This window comes from Polypterus senegalus, chromosome 2 (genome assembly GCF_016835505.1).
Source record: "Polypterus senegalus isolate Bchr_013 chromosome 2, ASM1683550v1, whole genome shotgun sequence".
Lineage (NCBI taxonomy): Eukaryota > Metazoa > Chordata > Cladistia > Polypteriformes > Polypteridae > Polypterus > Polypterus senegalus.
Window position 1 is genome coordinate 117,825,621 of NC_053155.1, and position 22,506 is coordinate 117,848,126.

General features: G+C 39.6%; 1 protein-coding gene across 1 annotated transcript in view; it reads left to right on the top strand.

The window, feature by feature from the left end:
- The window catches only part of ttc3 (tetratricopeptide repeat domain 3), a 219,742-nt gene that overhangs the window by 91,193 nt on the left and 106,043 nt on the right, over nt 1-22,506 (top strand). Inside the window, exon 16 of the mRNA XM_039744454.1 lies at nt 4,878-4,911. Within this exon, the coding sequence (XP_039600388.1) occupies nt 4,878-4,911 (34 nt within the window). The remainder of the gene's footprint in view (nt 1-4,877; nt 4,912-22,506) is intronic.

The following is a 22,506-nucleotide window of genomic DNA, read 5'->3' on the forward strand; positions in this document are numbered from 1 at the left end:
CTTCTTACCCTAACATGGAGAGCTAGTCTATCAGGTTTGGAAGAGACCTTAACTTTTTCTTGTTTTTAATCACAGATTCATTTTTTAGGCTTCTGCACAACAGCTCAGACACAGGCACATACAGATGTACATTGTCAAGTAAATTGGGTGCTTATGATGACCTTGGTATCTGGTCACCATCAATATTAAATGTTGCACCTGTTGTAACCATCAGGGTTAAGAAGCCCCAAACCATAGACACAACAATACAGCACATATTGATGTCATAAAATAAAGAATATTTATTCATACACAGCATTTCTTCTCAGTCCTCTTCAGTTATTATTCCCAATAAATAACAATTAACTAAACAATTCTTCCTCCTCTCTACTGCTGAGTATTGCCTCTCCTGACTGTGACTCCCTGATATGAGGGAGCTGGCCGTCTTTTATGCCAGAGCCATGAATGCTTCTGGTTCCATGCCATATCTTTCGGGAAACACTTCCAGGGCTTAAAAAAAGTATGGAGGTCCTCCCCCGACAGTGGCTCTCTGTTGGTATGTATGGACCCCAACATGGCTGAATTTCTGCTGTTAGGTACTGGGATGAAACCCTCTGAGCCACTGTAAGAACCTTATGCTGGTGCATTGGTGTGACAATTAGCAGCTACCAGGATCAATTACGGATGCGGACGACTCCTCACCTGGGCACTAAAGCAAGGTTTGCCTGCATCACGAATTCACCCGGGAACCGCTTCCGACCACAAATACCATGCCCCATTTCTAAGCCGTGAGTGCAATTATTTTTAAAAAGTGGCCCAGTTGACTTGAGCTGTGGATCCACTACACCACATTCCACCCCCCATAAGCCTCAGCTGCATGGGAAGGCTCCATGCCACTGCCAACCCACAGCTCGGCCACACTACCACTGCACTAAAAACCACTAAATAATAAATGCACTAAAAACAACCCTGGACTTAAACCAACCCAAGATACCCCGCCAACCCCGTAAAAACAGGACATAAAAGAATAAGAACCCTTAAAAGACAATAAAAACCAAACAATAAATAAATGTCCATTAAAAAGCTCTGAACTGTAAAATGTCATCCTTTGGCTTGGGTCCGTGGATTCTTTAAACGTCTGGCACCAATCCCGTTTGCTGCTCTGTCTCCTTTGTTGTGCATCACTGCCAAGCTCATCGGTGACATTACCGACAGTGTCGGGTTCAGGGCTTCCAGAAGCTGAATGGGAGCATGGAGTGGAACCCGCATCGTCACATTTGGTGGTAGCGGTGGGATGAGCTGGCAGTGGGAAGGAAAAGGAGACAGAGCAGCAAGCTCTGCTCTCTGTCATGGATTGTGTTCTGCCTTGTGCCCAGGGTGCCGGATATGCTCCATTCCCCTGCAACACTGAATATGATTCAATGAGTTTTAGAATGTCAGGGTATGATATTTTAATGGCAAACAAAATAGATAGCTTTTGCAATTTCAATCTGGTTAAGTCAGATTGATTTGAAAAATTACTTCAACAGTCACATATAGGGAATGGGTGGGGGTGTGTGTATGTGACTGTGAGTGACAGGGAGAGAAAGATTGTGCCCTTTTATGGATTAGCATACCATATAGAGTTGGTGGTCGCTACCTTGCACCAAAGCTGCCAGGCTAGGATTTGTTTCCTCATGATCATTTAATAGATAAAAAACTGGTACAATGATCATGTGCATAAAGTACCATACCTTAAAGTGGTTATATATGGCACCATAATGGCTTAACTAACAACAGTCATGAAAATTCGGGTCAATAAGTTATAGGTAGTGAGAAACTTATCATGCTGGTCCACTTAAGATTTTGATGTGCTACAACTTACTTGAAGGAGGGGTCTAAGTTTCCTAGAAAGCTTGCATATTGTAATCTGTACAATTAGCCAATAAATGGTGTCATTTTGCTTCACTTCTCATTGTATGATTTAATACTTCATTTTCTATATGAGTAGAAAAATACAATGAATCTCCACGCCACTGAAACTTCGCTATTAAATGCTTTGGCATGCACAGTGGATGCAAGGGAAATTCCTGACTAAGACCAGTTATTCGGTATTTTAGGTGCATTATACTTTTATCATCTGATGAAAAAATACAAAGGCATTGGAAATGCATATTCTTCGATGAAAAATTTTTTATTTTCAGTTTTTTTGTGATCAAATGTTTATTAACAAAGGATAAATCATAAACAATTACAACAGCTCACAGAAAAGTACATTATAATTCAGCAATAAAACACCTACCACATGCCTCCCATTCTCACCTGGCCTTATATGAACAAAGATAGCCCTGAAGTGGAAGACATCATGAAAACATGAGAAAACAAAGAAAAAGAGAAGAGTAAATAAATACACAAATAAATAACCTAAGTGGATCTTGGAATGCAATTTCCCTTTATATGACTATGAAAAAGTTGCATGGTTGACTGACAGTTGAAAATACAAGTAACTAGATGAACCATTAATCCATGCTGCACATAATTCAAACAAAGTATGATTAAAAAAATGAGGTTTTCCATTAATCAAAAGATAATAATCTTTAATAAAAATTCCAGCAGGAGGCTAAGGCAATTTGGCAGCAGTTGTGCCTAGAGAGAATAACCTTTGCTGGAAAGAAGAAAGAGAACAGCAGAAAAGCAATAATTGAGGCAATATAGGTTTTTTTTTAGGAGAGAATAAATGAGAGAAACTTTGAAACATTACTTCAGAGGACCATAACTCTAGGACATTCCCAGAACATGTGTAGAAAAGTACCTAGGGAATAAAGGAACAAAGGGAACATGGAAGTGTGAGCTGATAAGCCAATAGCAAAGTGTCTGTGGGGATTTAGATATAAATGGTGTAGAAATTTTAATTGAGTAGGTTGGTAATTGGTTGGTTATTGGTAATTGGTAGTTGGTTTTAAATGCTAAGATAATCTTAAAAATCATGTTTCAATGAAGAATAGTGAGAGAGGGAAGGTCACATTCCCAAACTAAATTCACAGGTAATATTTTAAGAATGTATTATATTCAACCCTGCCAAAAGCCGGAGACAGGGATTGTTTTAGGAGACAGAGACTGAATGAAGGAAATCAAAGGATGAAAGGGCAAAGGAGAAGACAACAAAACACAATGAGATTTAAGAATAGACCTATTTTGAAGATAAAAAAATGAAAATCATGGAATAGAGCACTCAGATCTTGGTGGCTGGAACTTTCGAAGCCTGGAGCTGTCAAAAATGTTGCCAAACGTTGAAATACAGCACTGCCTCCAGACTGGAAAAGCAGTAGGGTTGCTGCCAATAAGAAGGGTGGATGTTGGGAAATGGGAGTGAGGGAATATAATCTTGGGCAGGGGCCAAAATGTTTCTCCACCTTACCTCATATAGTGAGAGCATAAGTGACTACTGGGCTCGAATTTAGTGAAGGCTGTCTCGATCTCAGAGAAACAAAAGGGAGAAGTGAGAGAGATCTGGGAAAAAACAATTTGAGTTTATTTGGGAGCCAGGATGGAGGAATATTGGGGTGTTCCAAACAGCACCAAGGTGATCTAAATGTAAATGCCCAATGATATATCTCCAAATCTGACAGAGCAACTCCCCCATCTAACTTATCACAAGTTAATGTGGAATCGATTTTTTTACCATTCAAAAGGAATCATGATAAAAGAGATCTGACATCAGACCAAAATTCATTTGGAGCAGGAAGAGGGAGCATGCTGCTAACAAAATTAATTTGGGGCAGTGTTCATTTTAATAATAGCCAATCTGGACCTGAAAGACAGGGGCAAAGAAGACCAGGAGTAGAAAGAGCCCTTAGCACTCCTGAAGATACGTTTATAACTTAATACAGCAATGTCATGGAGGAAAAGGAAATATCATCCCCAGGTATTTAACAGACTCGGAAAGTGGGACTGCTAAAGAGGAGCAGGACTGATTATTGAACAAATTAAGAGGAAAAAGAGCTGACTTGAACCAACTGATTTCATAACCAGACACACCAGAGTCATAGAAGTCAAGTAAGATAAGAACATATGAGAGATCAGAGGGGGCATCACAGAGAAAAGGCAGATCATCAGCATAAAACACAACTTTGTGAGGAGTACCATGTAAAATTATGGGAGAGATTAGGTGTTAATCATGAAGTGAAATAGCTAGGGGCTCGAGAGAGATTGAAAAGGAGAGGGGAAAGTGGGCACCTCTTCTTGGCTCCTTTCAAAATTAGAAAATATTGTGAATTAATTGAATTAGTAAGAATAACAGCAGAAGAAGATGAGTAAAGTGTCTTCACCATATTCATGTAGGCCTCCCCAAGATTATTTTCATAGTTTAGGCAGAATAGCTGCTGAACGGAATTATACTGCTCAGGTAAAAAAGTGCAATTAACAATCATTTTTGGAGCATTATAGTTTTTAAAATGTTTTTAATTATTTTTTTAATTTCAATACTTTTCTTGTTTCTGCTTGTCTCAAAATTTCCTCTTTGTATCTGTGTGTTATGTAACCATGGTTCTAAATAAGATTATATGATATAGTTCCTGCTTTATGAGTAGGCTGCTTTTGTCATTTGTTGAAATAAATCATATCTTATTTTCTTCAATGTATTAAAAAGATCTATAGTATGTGAATAGCTAGTATTTATGGTTGTATGTTCATGCCCCCCTTTATGTTGTATTAAATTCCAGTTTTTATTCTTGATTGACTGTCTTTCATTATAAGCTGTTTCAGGTTTTTATCATCAGTAGCCGAAGTGCCATTTGTCTAAACTCAGATATACAATTCAAAAATATTTTTGTTTCTGTACATTTTAACCTCATACAGATTTTGTGGATCTACAGTATTAATTTTTAGATTATTTAAACACATTGGGTGCTCTGTTTTAGGCATGAAGAAAGAAGAAGTAGAGCCAAATATAAGGTCAGTAAAATTAAACATTTACTTTGCTTACAGTATGTTGTTAATGACCTAGTTTCCTTTGATAGTAGGTATAACTTGTAATTTACTGAAAATATATATTTTTTGTAATTAAATATGGTAAGTGCTTAAGATTTGCTTTTTGTCATATGAGGATGTATGGTTTACTTGGGTTATATTATATATCCTTATATATAATTTGATACTATCCGTATGTATGGTGTTCGCGTCAATACCTCGACTCAATACAAGTTAGAACCATGCAATGGGGCTCTGCCTCTGTAGTTAGAACATAACATGGCAAACGCGGATGCAGTATTGCATGATTGGCTAAGAATGTTTGAATGCTTCAGTGACGCCTTTGGACGGCCTAGTATAGTAAGTCAGTGTTGGTTCAAGCAGATAACAGTAAGTTTAGTTGGTTTTTGGAACATTGGTTTGATGGGGCATACTTTCCAGGACTAGCATCATCGACTGACTTAAACCCTTCGACAGCTCTGGAACCATAAGTAATTTTGAACGCATCGCCATTTGCTTGGTACGTCGAAATCTATCTTTGGGCAGTTCAGTTTTGGCATCCGTCCTTCTGACATCTATTGGCAAACTGAGTAATGATAGCTCCGTATTTACAATGGTCATTGTTTAAATTTTAGCCAATCGCAGATCTAAAATGACCACGCCAACATAATTATTACTCTGACTCTGATTGGAGTCGTAAAATACAGTTTGTTTTGAAAATTGGTTTGCCGCAAAAAATCAAATGAGGTGCGCCAAAGACCCGAGTTCACATCTCGCAGCCCCGTTTAAAAAGGAAGCTCTTCATTACATCAGCCGAAAAGGTCTATTTTAAGCACAAATCAGTGCCATGAAGTCATTTCAAGGACTTAAAAAAAAAATCATTCTTTGCAGAGAAAGTATGGATTTCACAAACGTATCATTTGTAGGCCGATTTGATCAGGCTCCCAATCGCTAGTGTGTGTGTATGTATGCATATATATATATTGTGGCATCCCCGGCCGGGACGCCCAAGAGGATCGGAGGATGGCTTGTACCTCCTCCAGACCGCGAGGGGGCATCCACCCTGGTTATGTTGGGGGCCTCGGGTAAAGGGCTTGGAAGCCCAGCCCTGTAGGGACCCGTGGCCACCGCCAGGCGGCGCCCTGGTGCCGGAATATACCTGTAGCTCAGCACTTCCGCCACACCAGGAAGTGCTGGGGGGAAGACGACAGGGGACACCTGGACGGTTTCCGGGTGCCAGCCGGCACTTCCGCCACACTGGGGCGTGTCTGCGGAGGACTGCCGGGAAGCAGCTGGAGCCCATCCGGGTTACTATTTAAGGGGCCGCCTCCCTTCAGTCGATGGCGAAAGTCGGGTGGAACAGGGACGGAGCTGGAGAGGGGACTGGAGGCTGCCAGGAGAGAGAGCCATTTTGACTGTGTGGCCTGGACATTTGGGGGAACGGTGCAAGAGGCACTGGGACGTGCACTAACTTTATATTGTAAATATTTGTAAATAAACGAGTGTGTGGTGGAGCCAACGATGTCTGTCTGTCTGTGTCCGGGTTCAAGTTCACTATATATATATATATATATATATATATATATATATATATATATATATATATATATAGATAGCTAGATAGATAGAGTACAGGCCAAAAGTTTGGACACACCTCCTCATTCAATGTGTTTTCTTTATTTTCATGACCATTTACAGCACTCCATCACTCTCCTTCTTGGTCAAATAGCCCTTACGCAGCCTGGAGGAGTGTTTGGGGTCATTGTCCTGTTGAAAAATAAATGATCGTCCAACTAACCTGACTTCTGCACAACACAACTGCTGGTCCCAACCCCATTGATAAAGCAAGAAATTCCACTAAATAACCCTGATAAGGCACACCTGTGAAGTGAAAACCATTTCAGGTGACTACCTGTTGAAGCTCATCGAGAGAATGCCAAGAGTGTGTAAAGCAGTAATCAGAGCAAAGGGTGGCTATTTTGAAGAAACTAGAATATAAAACATGTTTTCAGTTATTTCACCTTTTTTTGTTAAGTACATAACTCCACATGTGTTCATTCATAGTTTTGATGCCTTCAGTGAGAATCTACCAATGTAAATTGTCATGAAAATAAGGAAAACACATTGAATGAGGAGGTGTGTCCAAACTTTTGGCCTGTACTATATCTATATATATCTATATCTATATATATCTCTATATATATCTATATATATATATATCTATATCTATATATATATATATATATATATATATATATAGATATATATATATATATATATATATGAGAGAGAGAGAGAGAGAACACACAAAAGAAAAAGGTTTGGGGACCACTGTGGCATGGTCATCAGTCAGCAGGTCTGCTGGGGGAAAAAGAGAAATAGGATTAAAGCACAGCTCCAACCAGGTTATTGAACGACGCAAGCTGTGTCTCATGGACACGCTTGTGACTGTGTGTGTGTGTGTGATACAGCACCTTTGCTTCGGAGTATTACATTCAGGCCAATTAGGGAGAAACACATGTTGTGTATTCTTTGTATTATTTGGCAGGTACTGCATCACATATCTATGAGTTTCTTCTCGCAACTGAGCGGACATGGTGGATGTTTGCCGACTGGCTGACCAACCACAACCGTTACCTGATAGGTAACCATCCAAATAATCGGATTGTGATTCAGACCTATGACTATATATACCACAGAACAAAATGTTCTTGTCTGGGTTTAATCGCAAAGATGCCTCTGATATGAACCTCCTAGGCTTCCTGGAACATTAAATACAAACCGAAAAAATATCTGCAGACAATGCAGAGGAAATAAGGTGTGCTGCGGCCAGCTTGTTACACACAAGACATCTAACAATTGTGACAGATAGGGGGCAGTATCACTCCCTTGAACCCCTGTCCAACACTCCAGACACCAGGAAAATGTCCAAAAGTTGACTTTATTTTTATGCAACAGTGCACAAAGCACCCTCTCCTACACAATACTCCTATAAATCACCAATCACAAATCAATAAACTCTCCACCACTCCCAGACGCGTTGCCACCCTTCCACCCAGCTCAGCTCTCCGTCTGGGAACTCCCACAGTCCTTTTATATTCCCTGACCCGGAAGTGTTCCTAATCCCCAGTCCCTGTGATTCTTTATCACTTCCGGGTCAGGTACAAGTCCTTTTCTTCACACCGGTCACAGTACGTCAATTCTGTCATCACTCTGCGTATGACGCACTTCCGGGTTATAGGGCACACATGACTCTTTGCTCCTCCCTGCATCTCCCTCTTGCGGCAAAACTCCATTGTCCATGATTCCCTGCTGGTCTTTGGGGTACCTCCATACTGCAGGGAAGGCTCCATCTGGTGGCCTGGGGGTATTGGCCGGGATAACAAGCCGGCCATAGACCACACTATACATATTTCAAAAAAAGAACAGAAGGTTTTAAGATCGCCACGAAATGACAGTAGCATTGTTATTACACCAGCTAACAATTTAAGCACAACAGTTGTAGTGGACAAAAAGCAATACAGTGGAACCTCAGTTCATGAACGTCTCGGTACACGTACGATTCGGTTTACGACCAAAAAGTTCACCAACTGCAAGACCATTGGATACGACGACAACTCACAAAGCCACACCCACCAACTCGGACGCGATGACACAGAAAAAACGGCGTCATTTATATTCGGCAGTTGTAGAGGCCACATTGACTGTTCATAGAGGCATGTTTCTCGCGGAGGTGAATCGCCATATGCAGCGTGTAAAACGGTTTGCGAGGGGTATCCCATGGGACCCTTAAAACAATCCTTTACAACTGAGGTTAAAACACAATGAAGTAGGCAGTCTTTAAAAACCGAGTTTTCGGTTACAACGCACGACCGCGTGCACCATAGCAAACTGTTTTACACGCTACATACAGCAATTCGCATCTGTGACAAACATGCATCTTCTTAGATGCTGCTGCAGGAACACGGAAAGTCTACGTGAGTCACAGGTGCATCTGGACTGTGCAAAGATGACAACGACTCAAGTGACAAGTTGGAGGTGGGCACATGAACGATGGCGGTCTGCCAGTTTTCAGTCACGGACGATTGTGTGTTAGTTCGTTCCGTGCATGGTTACAATGTTGTTTTTCTTGCTGATTTATTACATTACCGATTTTTCAAATGTTAATTTTCTCCTTGTGCTTAAAAATCATTAAAAAACCGGCCTGATTATGCGGCTTATGGTACGCCGCGGGTTGGCTAGTTAACTATATTTGTGCTTAAAAACTAAAAAAATATATAGTTACATACAGTTTGTACGGTGTGGAACGGATTAATTGTATTTACATACAGTCCTATGGTGGAAATTGCTTCGGTTCATGACCAAATTGGTTTACAACCAGAGTTTTGGAATGAATTATGGTTGTGAACCGAGGTTCCACTGTATGTCACTGCAATAGAGGAAATGCTCTCTGACACCACCACCTATGAGCAATTAACCAGCAACCATACAAAAACCACCTTAAATAAAATCATGAAATAACAACCGTTTAAACTTACAAGATTACTATAAAATGAAATCTTAATGATGCGATCTGACCAGAACTCTACGGCCTCCCAAAAATCCACAAGATCCCTTTAAAATTCAAACCTATGGTCAGCCTAACAGGTGGACCAACTTACAACTTCTGTTAATAGCGCTGAGATGGCATTACGGTGCCTGAGGAATGTATCCGTTGCTGATGATGAGATCATGGTCACTTTTAATCTTGTGTCATTATATACTACTAGACATTAAGCCCGTTACAATAACGGGCGCTAGAACAGTATTGCATAAACATTATTAGGAACAGTCTATATTAAATGGCAAGGGACCTTGACCTCATTCTGTTTGTTGTCTTAATTTTTTTGTTAAAAATATTTTTGCAAGAAGCCTAAAGTAAAATAATATTAAAAATAAAACAGAAACGTATATGACAATACAGTAAGTATAATTAATATTGCCTTAGTGTAAAACTTTATAACAATCTGTAATACACAATATCTGAAGAAGATATTTAGGAAAATGTATTTATTTTTTTACCTCAGGAAATTTTTCAATAAAATTTCATTATAGACAACATTTTTTGTAAACACTCTTGTTCAGGACCATCTACAACGTTGACAATAACATCTGTAAAACTTCTAACTCTTGGTAATGCAACATATAACTGACCGTGGCTGAATACTGGTTCTGGCAAGTAAATGGCAACTTTTTCTAAGGTTTGCCCTTGAGCTTTATTAATTGTTATGGCAAAGGCTAATGTAACTGGAAACTGTCATCTTCTTATGGTAAAGGGTAAATGAGTAGAGGATAGAGCAAAATCAATACGGGGAATATTCTGACAATGATTTTCTTTTTTACAATCGATCTATTTGCTCGTATTTTTCTTTGTGTTTCAGCCTTTCTTTTGTTGATGTTTACTTGCTGAGCTGACCATTCTTCCAGGAGATGTTGCTTATATACGATTTGAGTGTCTGTGTCTTTTGTCCTACTTGACGGGTCCTTTTTTTTTTGGGTGGCATGTGGTTAGTAGATAGTTAGTTAGTAAACATGCACAGGGCAGTATGCGTGGCGTCTCCCCAGCAATGGATTTTATGTGCACGGCCGCGACTACCCAATCAGCACTCTCCCCAGCAATTATGTCCTTTATTTGCTTATCATGCGCGGCCGCGGCTACGCCATTCACTGTGTGCTCAGCTTCCAGTGTGTGTGCGTCCACGATGCCGGTTGTGCGTGTCGCACTGAGCCTCGCGCATGCGCACTTCACCAAAAGACACACACACACGGACACCTGGATGCACACAGGGGTTTTATTAAAGAGGATGATCCCAATTCCTTTGGCCACAGAGACTTTACTGACAAAACTAAACAACAACCCCACCATAACAGCACAAATGAAGCTGACCACTAAGGACATTATGCATCTGTTATCACTTTGCCAAAAAAACTTCCATTTTAATTTATACTAATAAAAGGCAAAGCCCTCACTGACTCACTCACTCATCACTAATTCTCCAACTTCCCTCTATACTAATAAAAGGCAAAGCCCTCACTGACTCACTCACTCATCACTAATTCTCCAACTTCCCGCGTAGGTAGAAGGCTGAAATTTGGCATGCTCATTCCTTACAGCTTACTTACAAAAGTTAGGCAGGTTTCATTTCAAAATTCTACGCGTAACGGTCATAACGGTTGACAACGTTCGCCATGTTGAACTTTCTTATTTATGGCCCCATCTTCACGAAATTTGGTAGGTGGCTTCCCTGCGCTAACTAAAACCGATGTACATACTTATTTCAGTGGTATGATGCCACTGTCGGCTGCCATATTGAACTTTCCAATGTCACTAATTCTGCAACTTCCCGTTTAGGTAGAAGGCTGAAATTTGGCAGGTTCATTCCTTACAGCTTACTTACAAAAGTTAAGCAGGTTTCATTTCAAAATTCTATGCGTAACGGTCATAACAGTCGACAACGTCTGCCATGTTGAACTTTCTTATTTATGGCCCCATCTTCACGAAATTTGGTAGGCGGCTTCCCTGCACTAACCGAAACCAATGTACGTACTTATTTCAGTGGTATAATGCCACTGTCGGCCGCCATATTAAACTTTTCAACGGTCTTTGTTACTTATGGGCCCATCTTCAAGAAATTTGGTACCTGGGTTTCCAACGCTAACTGAATCCTATTTACGTACATATATACGTCCATAGCCTGCAGCTCGGTCACCGTGTGAGGAGGCGTTGGGTCCCCCATCCCAACGCCTCCCACGTTGTTGGCTGCCTGCCTATATAAGGCCGTCCGTCACTCCGGTCTCTACATTCCCTTCCTTGCTTCACCACGGGATTCATGTCTCTCTGCTGATAACTACAGCCTTTTTATTTAATCCACGGCTTCTCCGCTGTTTTATTGTTTGTTTATTACGATTATAGTTATTGTTTAGGTATTTTAGACTTACTTTACATTGTTCAGGTACCCATTTCCTTTATCATTCCAACTGTACCCCCTTTAACATGTCTATCGAGGTGATCACCATTGATCAAAGAACTGTCACTTACCGAGTGGTTTCCATGCCCGGAGATGGCACCTACCTTTTCCATTCTCTGTGTTACATATTGCACGGCCATATCAGGCTCACTCTTGATATCCGGAGGAACATTGTGTCTTATGCATTGAATGACTGGGACAGGTTCAAGGTGTGGACTGACGATGGTACAGGAGATAATTATACTACACAGGAGCACTATAAGAGTGAAATGCTTAAGCCCTTCACCTATGGTTCTGCATGTGAGTTGATGGCTGCCACTGAATTGTTCGGTTGTCGCTTTCAAGTGTACCAAAATGGTCAAATATTTTAAACCTTTCGACAACTGCCAGTGCCTCTTAAACATCTTTGACTCACAGGTGACGATTTCAGTAGTGGACACTTTGATGTTTATGAATGTTTAAACTCTCAAAAGCTGGATGTGAAGTTATCGATGAAACCGGTTGTATGCTTACAACGCTTGACAGATGCCGAATGTCACTTCAACACAAGTCCTGCAAATACTGTTGTCATTGAAACAAACCATGAAACTCAAACCGATTATGACAGCAGCAATCCAAGCTGTGAGATTTGAAACAAGATTATGACAGCAGCAATCCAAGCTGTGAGATTTGAAACAAGATTACTGTTCACATGGCCAACTGTACGTTGCATGCTCAAGAGTAAGCTCAGCGCACAGCTTGGTCATATTACAACCGGAGGGCCGAACTCAAAATGTGGTATACAAAGAGATCCTTAACAAATAATTATTGATATATTTTCCCTCAGTTTAAAAAGGTTTAATTTTCTTCTTAATAAAAATTTTAAGGCAGTACTTCGCTGCTGCAAAGCGTGGGTATTTTGCTAGTGGAAAATACTATAGACAGAAAGAAGGCATGCTAACGGAGTCTCTGTTATCGAGACTCTTAGCTGAACTGGTTATGCAGTGATTTGAAAGGGTGGCTCTAACTCAGTTCAGACTTAAACTCTGGATATGCTAAATTGACAACACATTTGCCATATTAAAAAGTAACCAACTTAATAAATTCTACAGCCACATTAGCTAAGTATTCCCTACAATCCAATTCACGATTGAAAAAGAAATGAAAGGACGCATCAATTTTCTTGACATTTCTATTGAAAGAGGTAACCACGGCGGTTTAATTACGAGTGTTTATCGTAAGAAATGTTATGCAGACAAAATACTACACTTTTCCAGCAACCACCCTTCATCACATAAACAAAGTTATGTTAGGACTTTTGTCAAAAGGATTAACACTTATTGTAACACAATGGACACAAAAAAAGAATGAAAGACATTATCTTTTTTTTCTGTTCACATTAAATGGCTACCCCAAGACATTCATTAAACAATGCCTAAATAGAAGATGCCCCAGACCTCAGCAAACAGTTGACTCTAACTTGGTCCCCCACCACACTTACAACACCCATTGCGGCAAGTCAGAAAGTACAGCACACATCCTGTTCAGATCTGGGATCAAGATAGCGCACAAACTGGCAAAACTTTACGGACTGTCTTTTTTAATGACAAAAAGAAAAAGTCAACCATAGACACAAGAAACACAGTTTACAGTATTCCATGCAATGTATGCCCAGCAGTATACATTTTGAGTTGAGATTTAAAGGTGGAGAAAGAGGAGCAATCTCGGAGAGACTGAGGAAGAGAGTTCCAGAGTTGAGGAAATAACACCAAAGGACCTGCCTCCCAGGGTGGACAGTCTGGTTTGTGGGACAGTAAGGAGATCACTGTGTGAGGACCCATGAAAGCTACAAGGAGTGTATGGAGTTTGGAGCTGCATGAGGTAGAAAGGGGCAAGGTTATATAGGTCTTTGAAGGTGAGAAGCAGAATCTTGAATTTAATCCTTGATGGAACCAGTAACCAGGAGAAGAGCCTTAACTATACTGAGAAGAGCTGTCTCAGTGCTATACTGTGTATGGAAACAAGACTGAAAATGGCTCATAGAGTGTATTGTCTAGAAGAAAGGCATGGAGTTGTGTAGCAACCACGCGTTCCATCACCTTAGCCAAAAAAGGAAGATTAGAGATAAGCCTGTAACTAGAGAGAGAGAAAAAGGATCCAAGTCAGGTTTTTTAAGGATTGGGGTAGCTGCAGCAGTTTTGAGGGCAGTAGGGACACAACCTGAAATGAAACATGCATCTATCAGTGAAGCAACAGGAATACTAATTATAGATGAGGATGTCTTAAGCAGAGAAGTGGGGGCAGGATCAAGCAGACAGGAGGAGGAATTAGACTTATTAATAAGTTCAGAAATGGTCAGAGAGAGACAAGTGAGAAACAAGTGAGTCTTGATGATGGAGATGGCAGATCAGAATGAGTGAGTGATTAAGGTGTGGAAGGGAAACTATGATAGATTTGATCAATTTTGCTATCAAAGAAATGTAAGAAAGCCTGACTCTGTTCGGCTGTATTGGTATATGCTAGAGGAGGGGGTTGGAAGAGTTTATTAACAGTCCTAAAAAGAGTTCTAGGCCTAGTCGTAGCACCATTTATGAGGGAGGAATAATAGTTGGAGCGAGCAGTGTTAAGGGCATCCCTGTATTTAAGTTATGTATTCAGTGTAAAGTTTTTAGTGAACTATGAGGCATGTTTTCTTATAAAGCTGCACAAGACGCCGACTAGTGGCTTTCATAGCTCTGAATTCATGGGTGTACCAGGGACAGGAGCGGGAGGCTGGAACCTGCCTAGTCCTGAAAGGAGCAAATTTATCTAGCAGTTAGGAAACACAGCTGTTATAAAATAAATAACAACATACAGAAAAAAACTGGAACTGGTTAGCAATTTTGCATGACTTTAAAAAGGTTTTATTATTTTATATGACGTGCAGTAATTGCTAAATACATTTGTCAGCCTAAGGTATGTTTTTGCCAATTTTACAAACCTGCTTTTCTACTAATTATCAGTAACATAGGGATTTAAAACGGTGTGGGAATAAAAGCATTCACACTGAACATTATAAAGTAAATCATGGCTCTGATGATTATGAAATAAAAGAAAAATGAAATAACTGAACATCAGTTTTAAATAGGGTTACTCACCTCAAAGCACAAATTAGTGCAAATTAATAAATCATTAGTTACTATCATGTAAAAATATCTCATGATGGCTACACGCAATGTTCTCTTCCAAGACCTTAGTAAAAAGATTGTTGAACAACATAGCAATGCCAGTGATTCCTGACAGATTTCCCTGCTCCTTTGTGTTCCTATAAGCACTTCCAGGGCCATTATTACCAAATGGAAGGAATATCACGCCACTATCAACTGGCCATGTAAAATTTACAACTAGGCAGTCAGAAAGTTAGTAAGAAGATTAGGTCATGAGCCAAAGAGAACTCAAAAAGAGCTACAGAAAGATCTGAAAGCTGCAGCTATTGTAATGACAAAGAAAAAAATGCCATTGCTCTTCACTGCCATGGTCTCCATTCGTGATAACCCAAGAAGATTCCCATTCCTGAAGTAAAGGCACATTTAAGCGTATTTGAAATTTGATAGATAACATTTACTTAGAGAATGTAGTATGGTCAGATAGTGTTGAGGCAGATTAGTAAGCAAGGGCTCCTTCAGCCCCAAAGAAGCCACTTGGAGTCTCAGGACAAGCAGCAGAATCAAGCTTTATTGTACGGCGCACATACACACTTGAGTCAGATGATTTGAGCAATTAGTGAATACGGCGATCTTGTATTTATTACAATTCCTATCAAAAGTTTCACCTCAATCAATTTCACTAAACACTCCAATTTCTCACTGCGTTTGTTCTGCCTCTCATTAATTCCACCATTTTTTTCTAGCTTAATGAACATGGCACTACATCTTATCCTTCAAGGCCAGAGGTCTGGGCAGCTGCATCTCTGAGGCAATAGCACTGTTTATCATAGAACACACTTTCATAGGCTTGTCATCACCTGTCCAGGCAGGCAGTCAAGGAGGCAGAGGCCTAGCCATTGCAAGTGGCCTATCTATCTTTCTCTCATAGTTAAAGTCTCAGTAGCTGCACTTCTTAAAACAATGGCCTATTTAGCTCTTTCAAAGTACACAGTGACCTTGACTGAAGTTTTTCAAGCTTAGCAGCTAGATAATGGTAGTTTTCAGCTGCAAAGAGAAAAATAATAAAATATGCAGGTGCTGGCTTTTTTATGATTTAACCCTTACTATACTAGTGTACATTAGGATATAATACTTTCATATACACTTGCTTCTCTTTGAATATATGTAAATCATCAACTTTAAGAATATACTTTCCTGTAATAGACACAAATTAAACTTTGGCAACAATACAACACACGATTTTTGGAGGAGAAATGGCTTTGCATATGACCCTAAAAATACCATACCTATAGCATATTTTGGAGGTGGGTGCATCATGGTATTAGGCTGTTTCTGGGAAGATAAATTGAGCCATGTACCCGAAATTCTTGAGAAAATTCTGTTTCCGTCCACTAAGACTATAAGGATGAGACATGTGGACGTTCCAACAGGACAATGATCCTAAACATAATGCAAAGGAGACTCTTAATTAGTCCCAAAGGAAGAAAAAAAAGGTGTTAGAATGGCTCAATCAATCACCAGACTTGAACCCAATAGAATATTTATGGAAAGAAAGAAGGTAAAGATTCACCAACATGCTCCCCCTGAATCTCAAGAATTAATGATTTTGTAGAAGAAAAAAATCTCACCTGAATGCTGTAAGAGACTGGTTTGTTTGTACAGAAAGTGTTTTGAAGCTGTCATTTCAAACAAAGACTTTTCCACTTAGTATTAAATAAATTTCAGTTAACATGTTTAATACTTTTTTTCATGTGTCATTCCACTTTATTGTACATATCTTTTTTATGTATTGGAATATTATGATTTCTTTATCTGTGTTATTTGATTTATGTCTTGTTGAAATTTAAGTTGCATAGCAGCATTGAAAAGAAGTTTAATGAAAAAAAAAAAATGTTTCTTGTGTTGGATATCTATTTCTCCCACTGTAACCCTTGAAAGTTGATGCAAACAATTCCTATAGGTGTCCCATGTTTTTTAATTAATTACAAACCTTCTGTCTATATAAATACAGTGCTGAAACAAACTGTGTTACTACGCCCTCATTAGCATTATTTGGACAATATTGCACTTATTATTACCATAAGTGCAAGAAAAATGCAATTAACATAGCAAGACAGATAGGCCATCATAACCCTTAAAAGTGTAGGTCTTTCCTTTTCAGCAATTCATAGGAAGGTCAAGGTGTCACTAAGTACAGTTTCCTACACAACCAAAACTCTGACAGGAACTAGTCCGACAGACCCAAAGCCACAACAAAATTGATAAACAAGCATCTGAGAGTCAACAGCTTGCATGATAGGTGCCTTACAGGACAGTGGTGGAAGTAAGCAAGTCTCACTTTCAGCTTTGAAGAGAAGAATTCGAGCTGCAGATTTTACAGGTCAAATGACAGTAAGAAAGCCATTGCTAAAATTGCAAAAAATGAAAGAAAAAAAACCACCACCAGTCCCAAAGTACTCCAAAATTACAGAACAAATAAATTATTAAGGATATGGATACTGCTCAGCCGTTGAGCTGTGCTTGAAGCTACTGTCCTGAGAGGCACTTATAAGGCAAACTGTTAACTCTTAAAAAACATATTTTCTGCTTAATGCTGGGGCTTTCAGTCTGCATGTACACACACACGCTGGGTAGTAAATGAAGACAGTGTTAAATGTTTTTTTAGACTTTTACGCAAAACTTGATGTTTATCACGTCATTGAGTTATTGTAGTTATCTCGCTTTGTACATGGAGACAATGTGGTGTAGATCCCACTTGTCATTTGACAACATTCACTTTTTTGCATCTTAATTTTAGAAGATTAAACTGTTGTTCAGTAAAAAAATGTAAATGTATTTCTTTTGTTTCCACACTTATTCTCACAGTTTTTAATGTATTTTATGAGCAAAGACTTTTTTCTATTTTCATAGCATTCATTTATATTATTTAATGTGCAAACTACGCATGGACAGTAACTCGGCATTGACTTCAAACCCAGTAAACTCCAAACAAGTTTATTAACTCCAACTGTGAGGTAGTAGTACTCATCACTGTGCCAAAAATTTAACATTTAAAGTTAGGCATTGTTTCTAATTTGACTTATAAACTGTAAAAATACAGAATATAAATAGGGTATTTGAAATATATTTCAATAAAATGACCATTGTTGGGCATACTTCAATTAAAAAATGTAATGAAAAATAATGCAAAATTAACTTATTAGACAACATGTGAAAAGACAATTTCCCCTTGGGGATTAACAATAATCAAAATATATATATTAAATAAAGCAACTGATGGTAGTTATCTTTAGACCACAGCCACTTCCAGTTTTAACTTGGTATACTATTATATGTTTCACATTTTTTAAAAGCTCAGTTTTCAAAAAGACATTAAGTCAGCTAACATTAACTTATTATGAAACAGGTTAATTGACTGTAGAGCCCCCAAAGATTTACTTTCTTCAGGGACACTGCCAACTGGAGTTTGTTTTCCGTCCGGTGTGAACATAAAATGTGCCTATATGTTTATTTATTGTGTAATTAGTAATTTGTAAGGTCTGTATTTGCATTTACCTGTGAACCTATTACAGCAATGAATTAATTTAATTCAAACTAAACTTGTCTCAATTGAATCATAGCAATATTTTTGCTTAAGTAAAGCAAAAGCAGTATTAATATAAAGACTTGTATTACTAGTACTTATATACACATTATAAAGGTATTTTCGTCAATGCTTGTTTCACTCTTGTTCATTCTCTAGAGTGAGTATATAAATAACTCAGACCACTACCATTATGTTTGTAACTCTCTGTTTACTGAACAGACTGTTTTCTTCCTTAACAGTGCCACATACTAAAAAGTTCGTGCTACAACATGAGTCAAATAATAACATTGTTACATCCTTCCTTTTTTTTTTTACTAGTGCAACTTCACGCCATATCTCCACACATGAACGCATTTACTGTCTGAACATAACTAAAACATTAACAGTCCATATGTAACTTAAGTAACATAGTCTTGCAAATACTGTGGTCTGGAACTAATCCGACCTGATCTGGTAGTAACAGTATGTTTTGTGTCACCAATTGCCTGAGTACTGTGATCCTTTGATCTGCTGTTCTCAGCACACTGTTCTTGTTTTATGACCAGGTCTTGATGGCCAGTGTGCTTTAGGTACCTTCTGTTCCTCTTCAGAACACCACCACTGGCCAGTTCCACCTTGTATGACCGTTTGTTGACCGGTTCTATAACTGTTGCTTTCTGCCAGACTTTTTGTGACTGTGTTGGCTGTACTCTTACTTGATCATCTGGTGTCAGTGCGGTCATGTCTTTCGCGTGTCTGTTGTAGTACATTTCTTGTCGCCTTTGATTAAGTCTCAGGCCGTGTGTTGTGTCTATTACTTTTGGCTTCAACAGATTGTTGTGTGTTGGGAGTAGTGTTTGTGTCCTCCTGCTTAGCAGTCTCTGAGCAGGGCTTGCATTTAGACCCTGTGACGGAGTGTTTCGGTGATCTAATATCACAAGGTATGGATCTTGTCCTGCCATCTTGGCTCTCTGCATCAGACGTTTTGCTGTTTTGACAGCGGACTCCGCCTTCCCATTACTTTGCGGGTGAGTGGGTGACGATGTTTTATGCTGAAACTCCCAACGTCTACTGAACTGTTGGAATTCGGTTGACGTATATTTTGGCCCATTGTCTGAAAACACAATGTCAGGCATACCTTGCCTGGCAAAATGGGCTTTCAACTTGTTAATCACAGTGGAAGACTTTGTGTCTTGCAGGTAATCCACCTCCCAGAAATTTGAAAAATAGTCCACAGTGATCAGATAGTCACGGTTATTGAAAACAAACAGATCTGTCCCCACTTTAGACCATGGTCTTTCAGGCAATTCATGTGGGCAGAGTGATTCTTTCTGCTGTTTTAGAATGATTCTTTCTGCTGTTTTACTCCCAGTGTTCTACACAGATCACACTTCTTAATGTATCCCTTTATCTGCGCATTCATTCCGGGCCAATAGATGCATTCCCTTGCTCTCCTCAAACATCCTTCAATACCAAGGTGTGCTGAGTGAACTCGTTGTATCATGTCACTCCTGAGAGCGTCTGGTATCATAACTCTTTCCCCTTTGAACACAATACCATCCTGTATTGACAGTTCATCCTGGATTGAGTAGTAGTGATCTAGTTTACTTGGTATATCTCTTTTGTTTGTTGGCCATTCTTCTTTTAATGTCTTTATTAGTGTCTGAAGTGTGTCGTCTTTTGCTGTTTCACTTCTGATTACATTTATTCTCTCTTCAGATATTGGGAGGTACTGAATCATGTTCACACTTTCGATCTCTTTTTCCACCAATCCTTCCTGTGCGGTGTCCTCCAGATACGCTCGGCTTAGTGCATTTGCCAACAGCATCTCCTTTCCAGGAGCATATGTAATGATGAAATCATATTTCTGTAATCTCATTAACATACTTTGCAGTCTCTTGGGTGCATGCAGCAGTGGCTTCTTGACAATACTCTCAAGAGGTTTATGATCAGACTGTATGATCACTTTTCGTCCATATGTGTACTGATGAAATTTCTCCATGCCGTACACTATGGCTAGGCACTCTTTTTCTATTTGGGCGTAACCCCGTTCAGTCAGTGACAGTGCACGGCTTCCAAAAGCAACAGGTTCTCCACTCTGCAATAATGCTGCACCAAGGCATCACATTGTAGAACTAGCTGTTCCTTGAGGCTGTAGTAGCGCAGTACCGGTGCCTTGGTTATGAGGTCTTTTATGTTCTTGAAGGCTTGTTCATGAACCTCAGACCAGTCCCACAAACTGTCCTTGTGTGTCAGCTGTCTGAGCACTTCACAGTGATCACAAAGGTGTCTGCAATACTTGGACAGATAATTTACCATGCCCAGAATTCTCTGTACACCTTTCACATCAGTTGGTCTTGGCATTTCTTTTATGGCCCGTACTTTCTCTGGATCTACTTTTAGGCCTTCTGATGCGAGTAAATGTCCAATGTATGTCACTTCACTTTGTCCGAGTCTGAATTTGTCGACATTCAGCTTAATGTTTCTCTCTCGGCATCTGTCTAAGAACAATCTCAGTTTTTCATTATGGTCCTTGCTCGCCATCTCCAGTGTTTCACCTTCCCCTGTTATCAACAAATAATCTGCGATTATGTGTACACCTTAAAGTCCTTCTAATGCCTGGTTCAGCATTCTCTGGAAGACCTCAGGTGCTGGGCTTATACCCATAGGCATTCTCAACCACCTGTATCTCCCATAGGGTGTTGCAAACGTGGTGAGATAACTCGATGGATTGTCCAATTGTACATGCCAGAAACCGTTCTTTACATCACAGACCGTAAATACTTTTGCTTTTGAAAGCTCAGGCAAAATGTCCTCAATTGTGGGCAGAGGGAAATGGCTCCTTTTTAAAGCCTTGTTCAACGGACTAGGATCTATGCAGATTCTTAACTTACCGTTGGGTTTCTTCACAACAATCAGACTGCTTATCAGTCAGTGCTCTGTTCTACTGGTGTGATTATACCTCGTTCATGGAGATTGTTCAGCTCCTCCTTTAGTGGTTCCATCATTGCAACTGGTACTCTCCGCTTTGGCAGTTTCACTGGCTCCACCCCCTCTGATCTATCTCTGTCTTATAGTGACCTGGCAGACAGCCATCTCCTGTGAAAACGTCTATGAACTCTCCTGTTATTTGTTTCATTGTCCATTGTCTGACTGTGTCCTCTCTGTCCATCCTTTTCATAACATTATCCACCACCAGGATATTCTCAGATTGTACTTCAACCAGCTTCATACCCTGGACTGCTCTGCTTCCTAGTAACCGTACTGCAGAGTGTGCATCAATGACCATAAATTCCAGTCTGTACAGCTTTTTGTTACATGGATTTCTCAATTTCAGATGGCATTTACCTACTGGTTTTAGTGTACTTTTATTGTACATCACAAGTCTTTGGTCTGTCTTCTGTATTTGAACATCTGCATTTACTAAGTTTAGTTTAGGGGATAATGTTACAACGTTGCACCACAATCCAACTGGAATTTGACTAAGCTGTTTTCGAGCAGCATAGCGGCGAACAGTTGACACGGCTGCCCATCTTGGCTCTTTGTGACTTTGTTCACAGCTTCAGTTGTGATGCTCCATATATCCTCATATTGCTCATTCTCGGTTTCCATTAATTTATGTACAACTTTTCTTTGTTCTCGTTTTGATTTGCACAATGTTGCGAAATGATTTTCTTTTCCACATTTCCTACATGTTTTCCCATAAGCTGGACATTTCCGTTTGTCTCTTTCGTGCGTCTTTCCACAAAATTTACAATCAATGACAGCTTTCCGTTGGTCATCCTTTCCTGGTCTGTGTGCCTGTGCCTGCTTTAAAGCATGAATTTCTTCCACCATTTTTTCCTCAATGGTTTTGCTGTTCTCCCTGGACAACTCAGTAGCC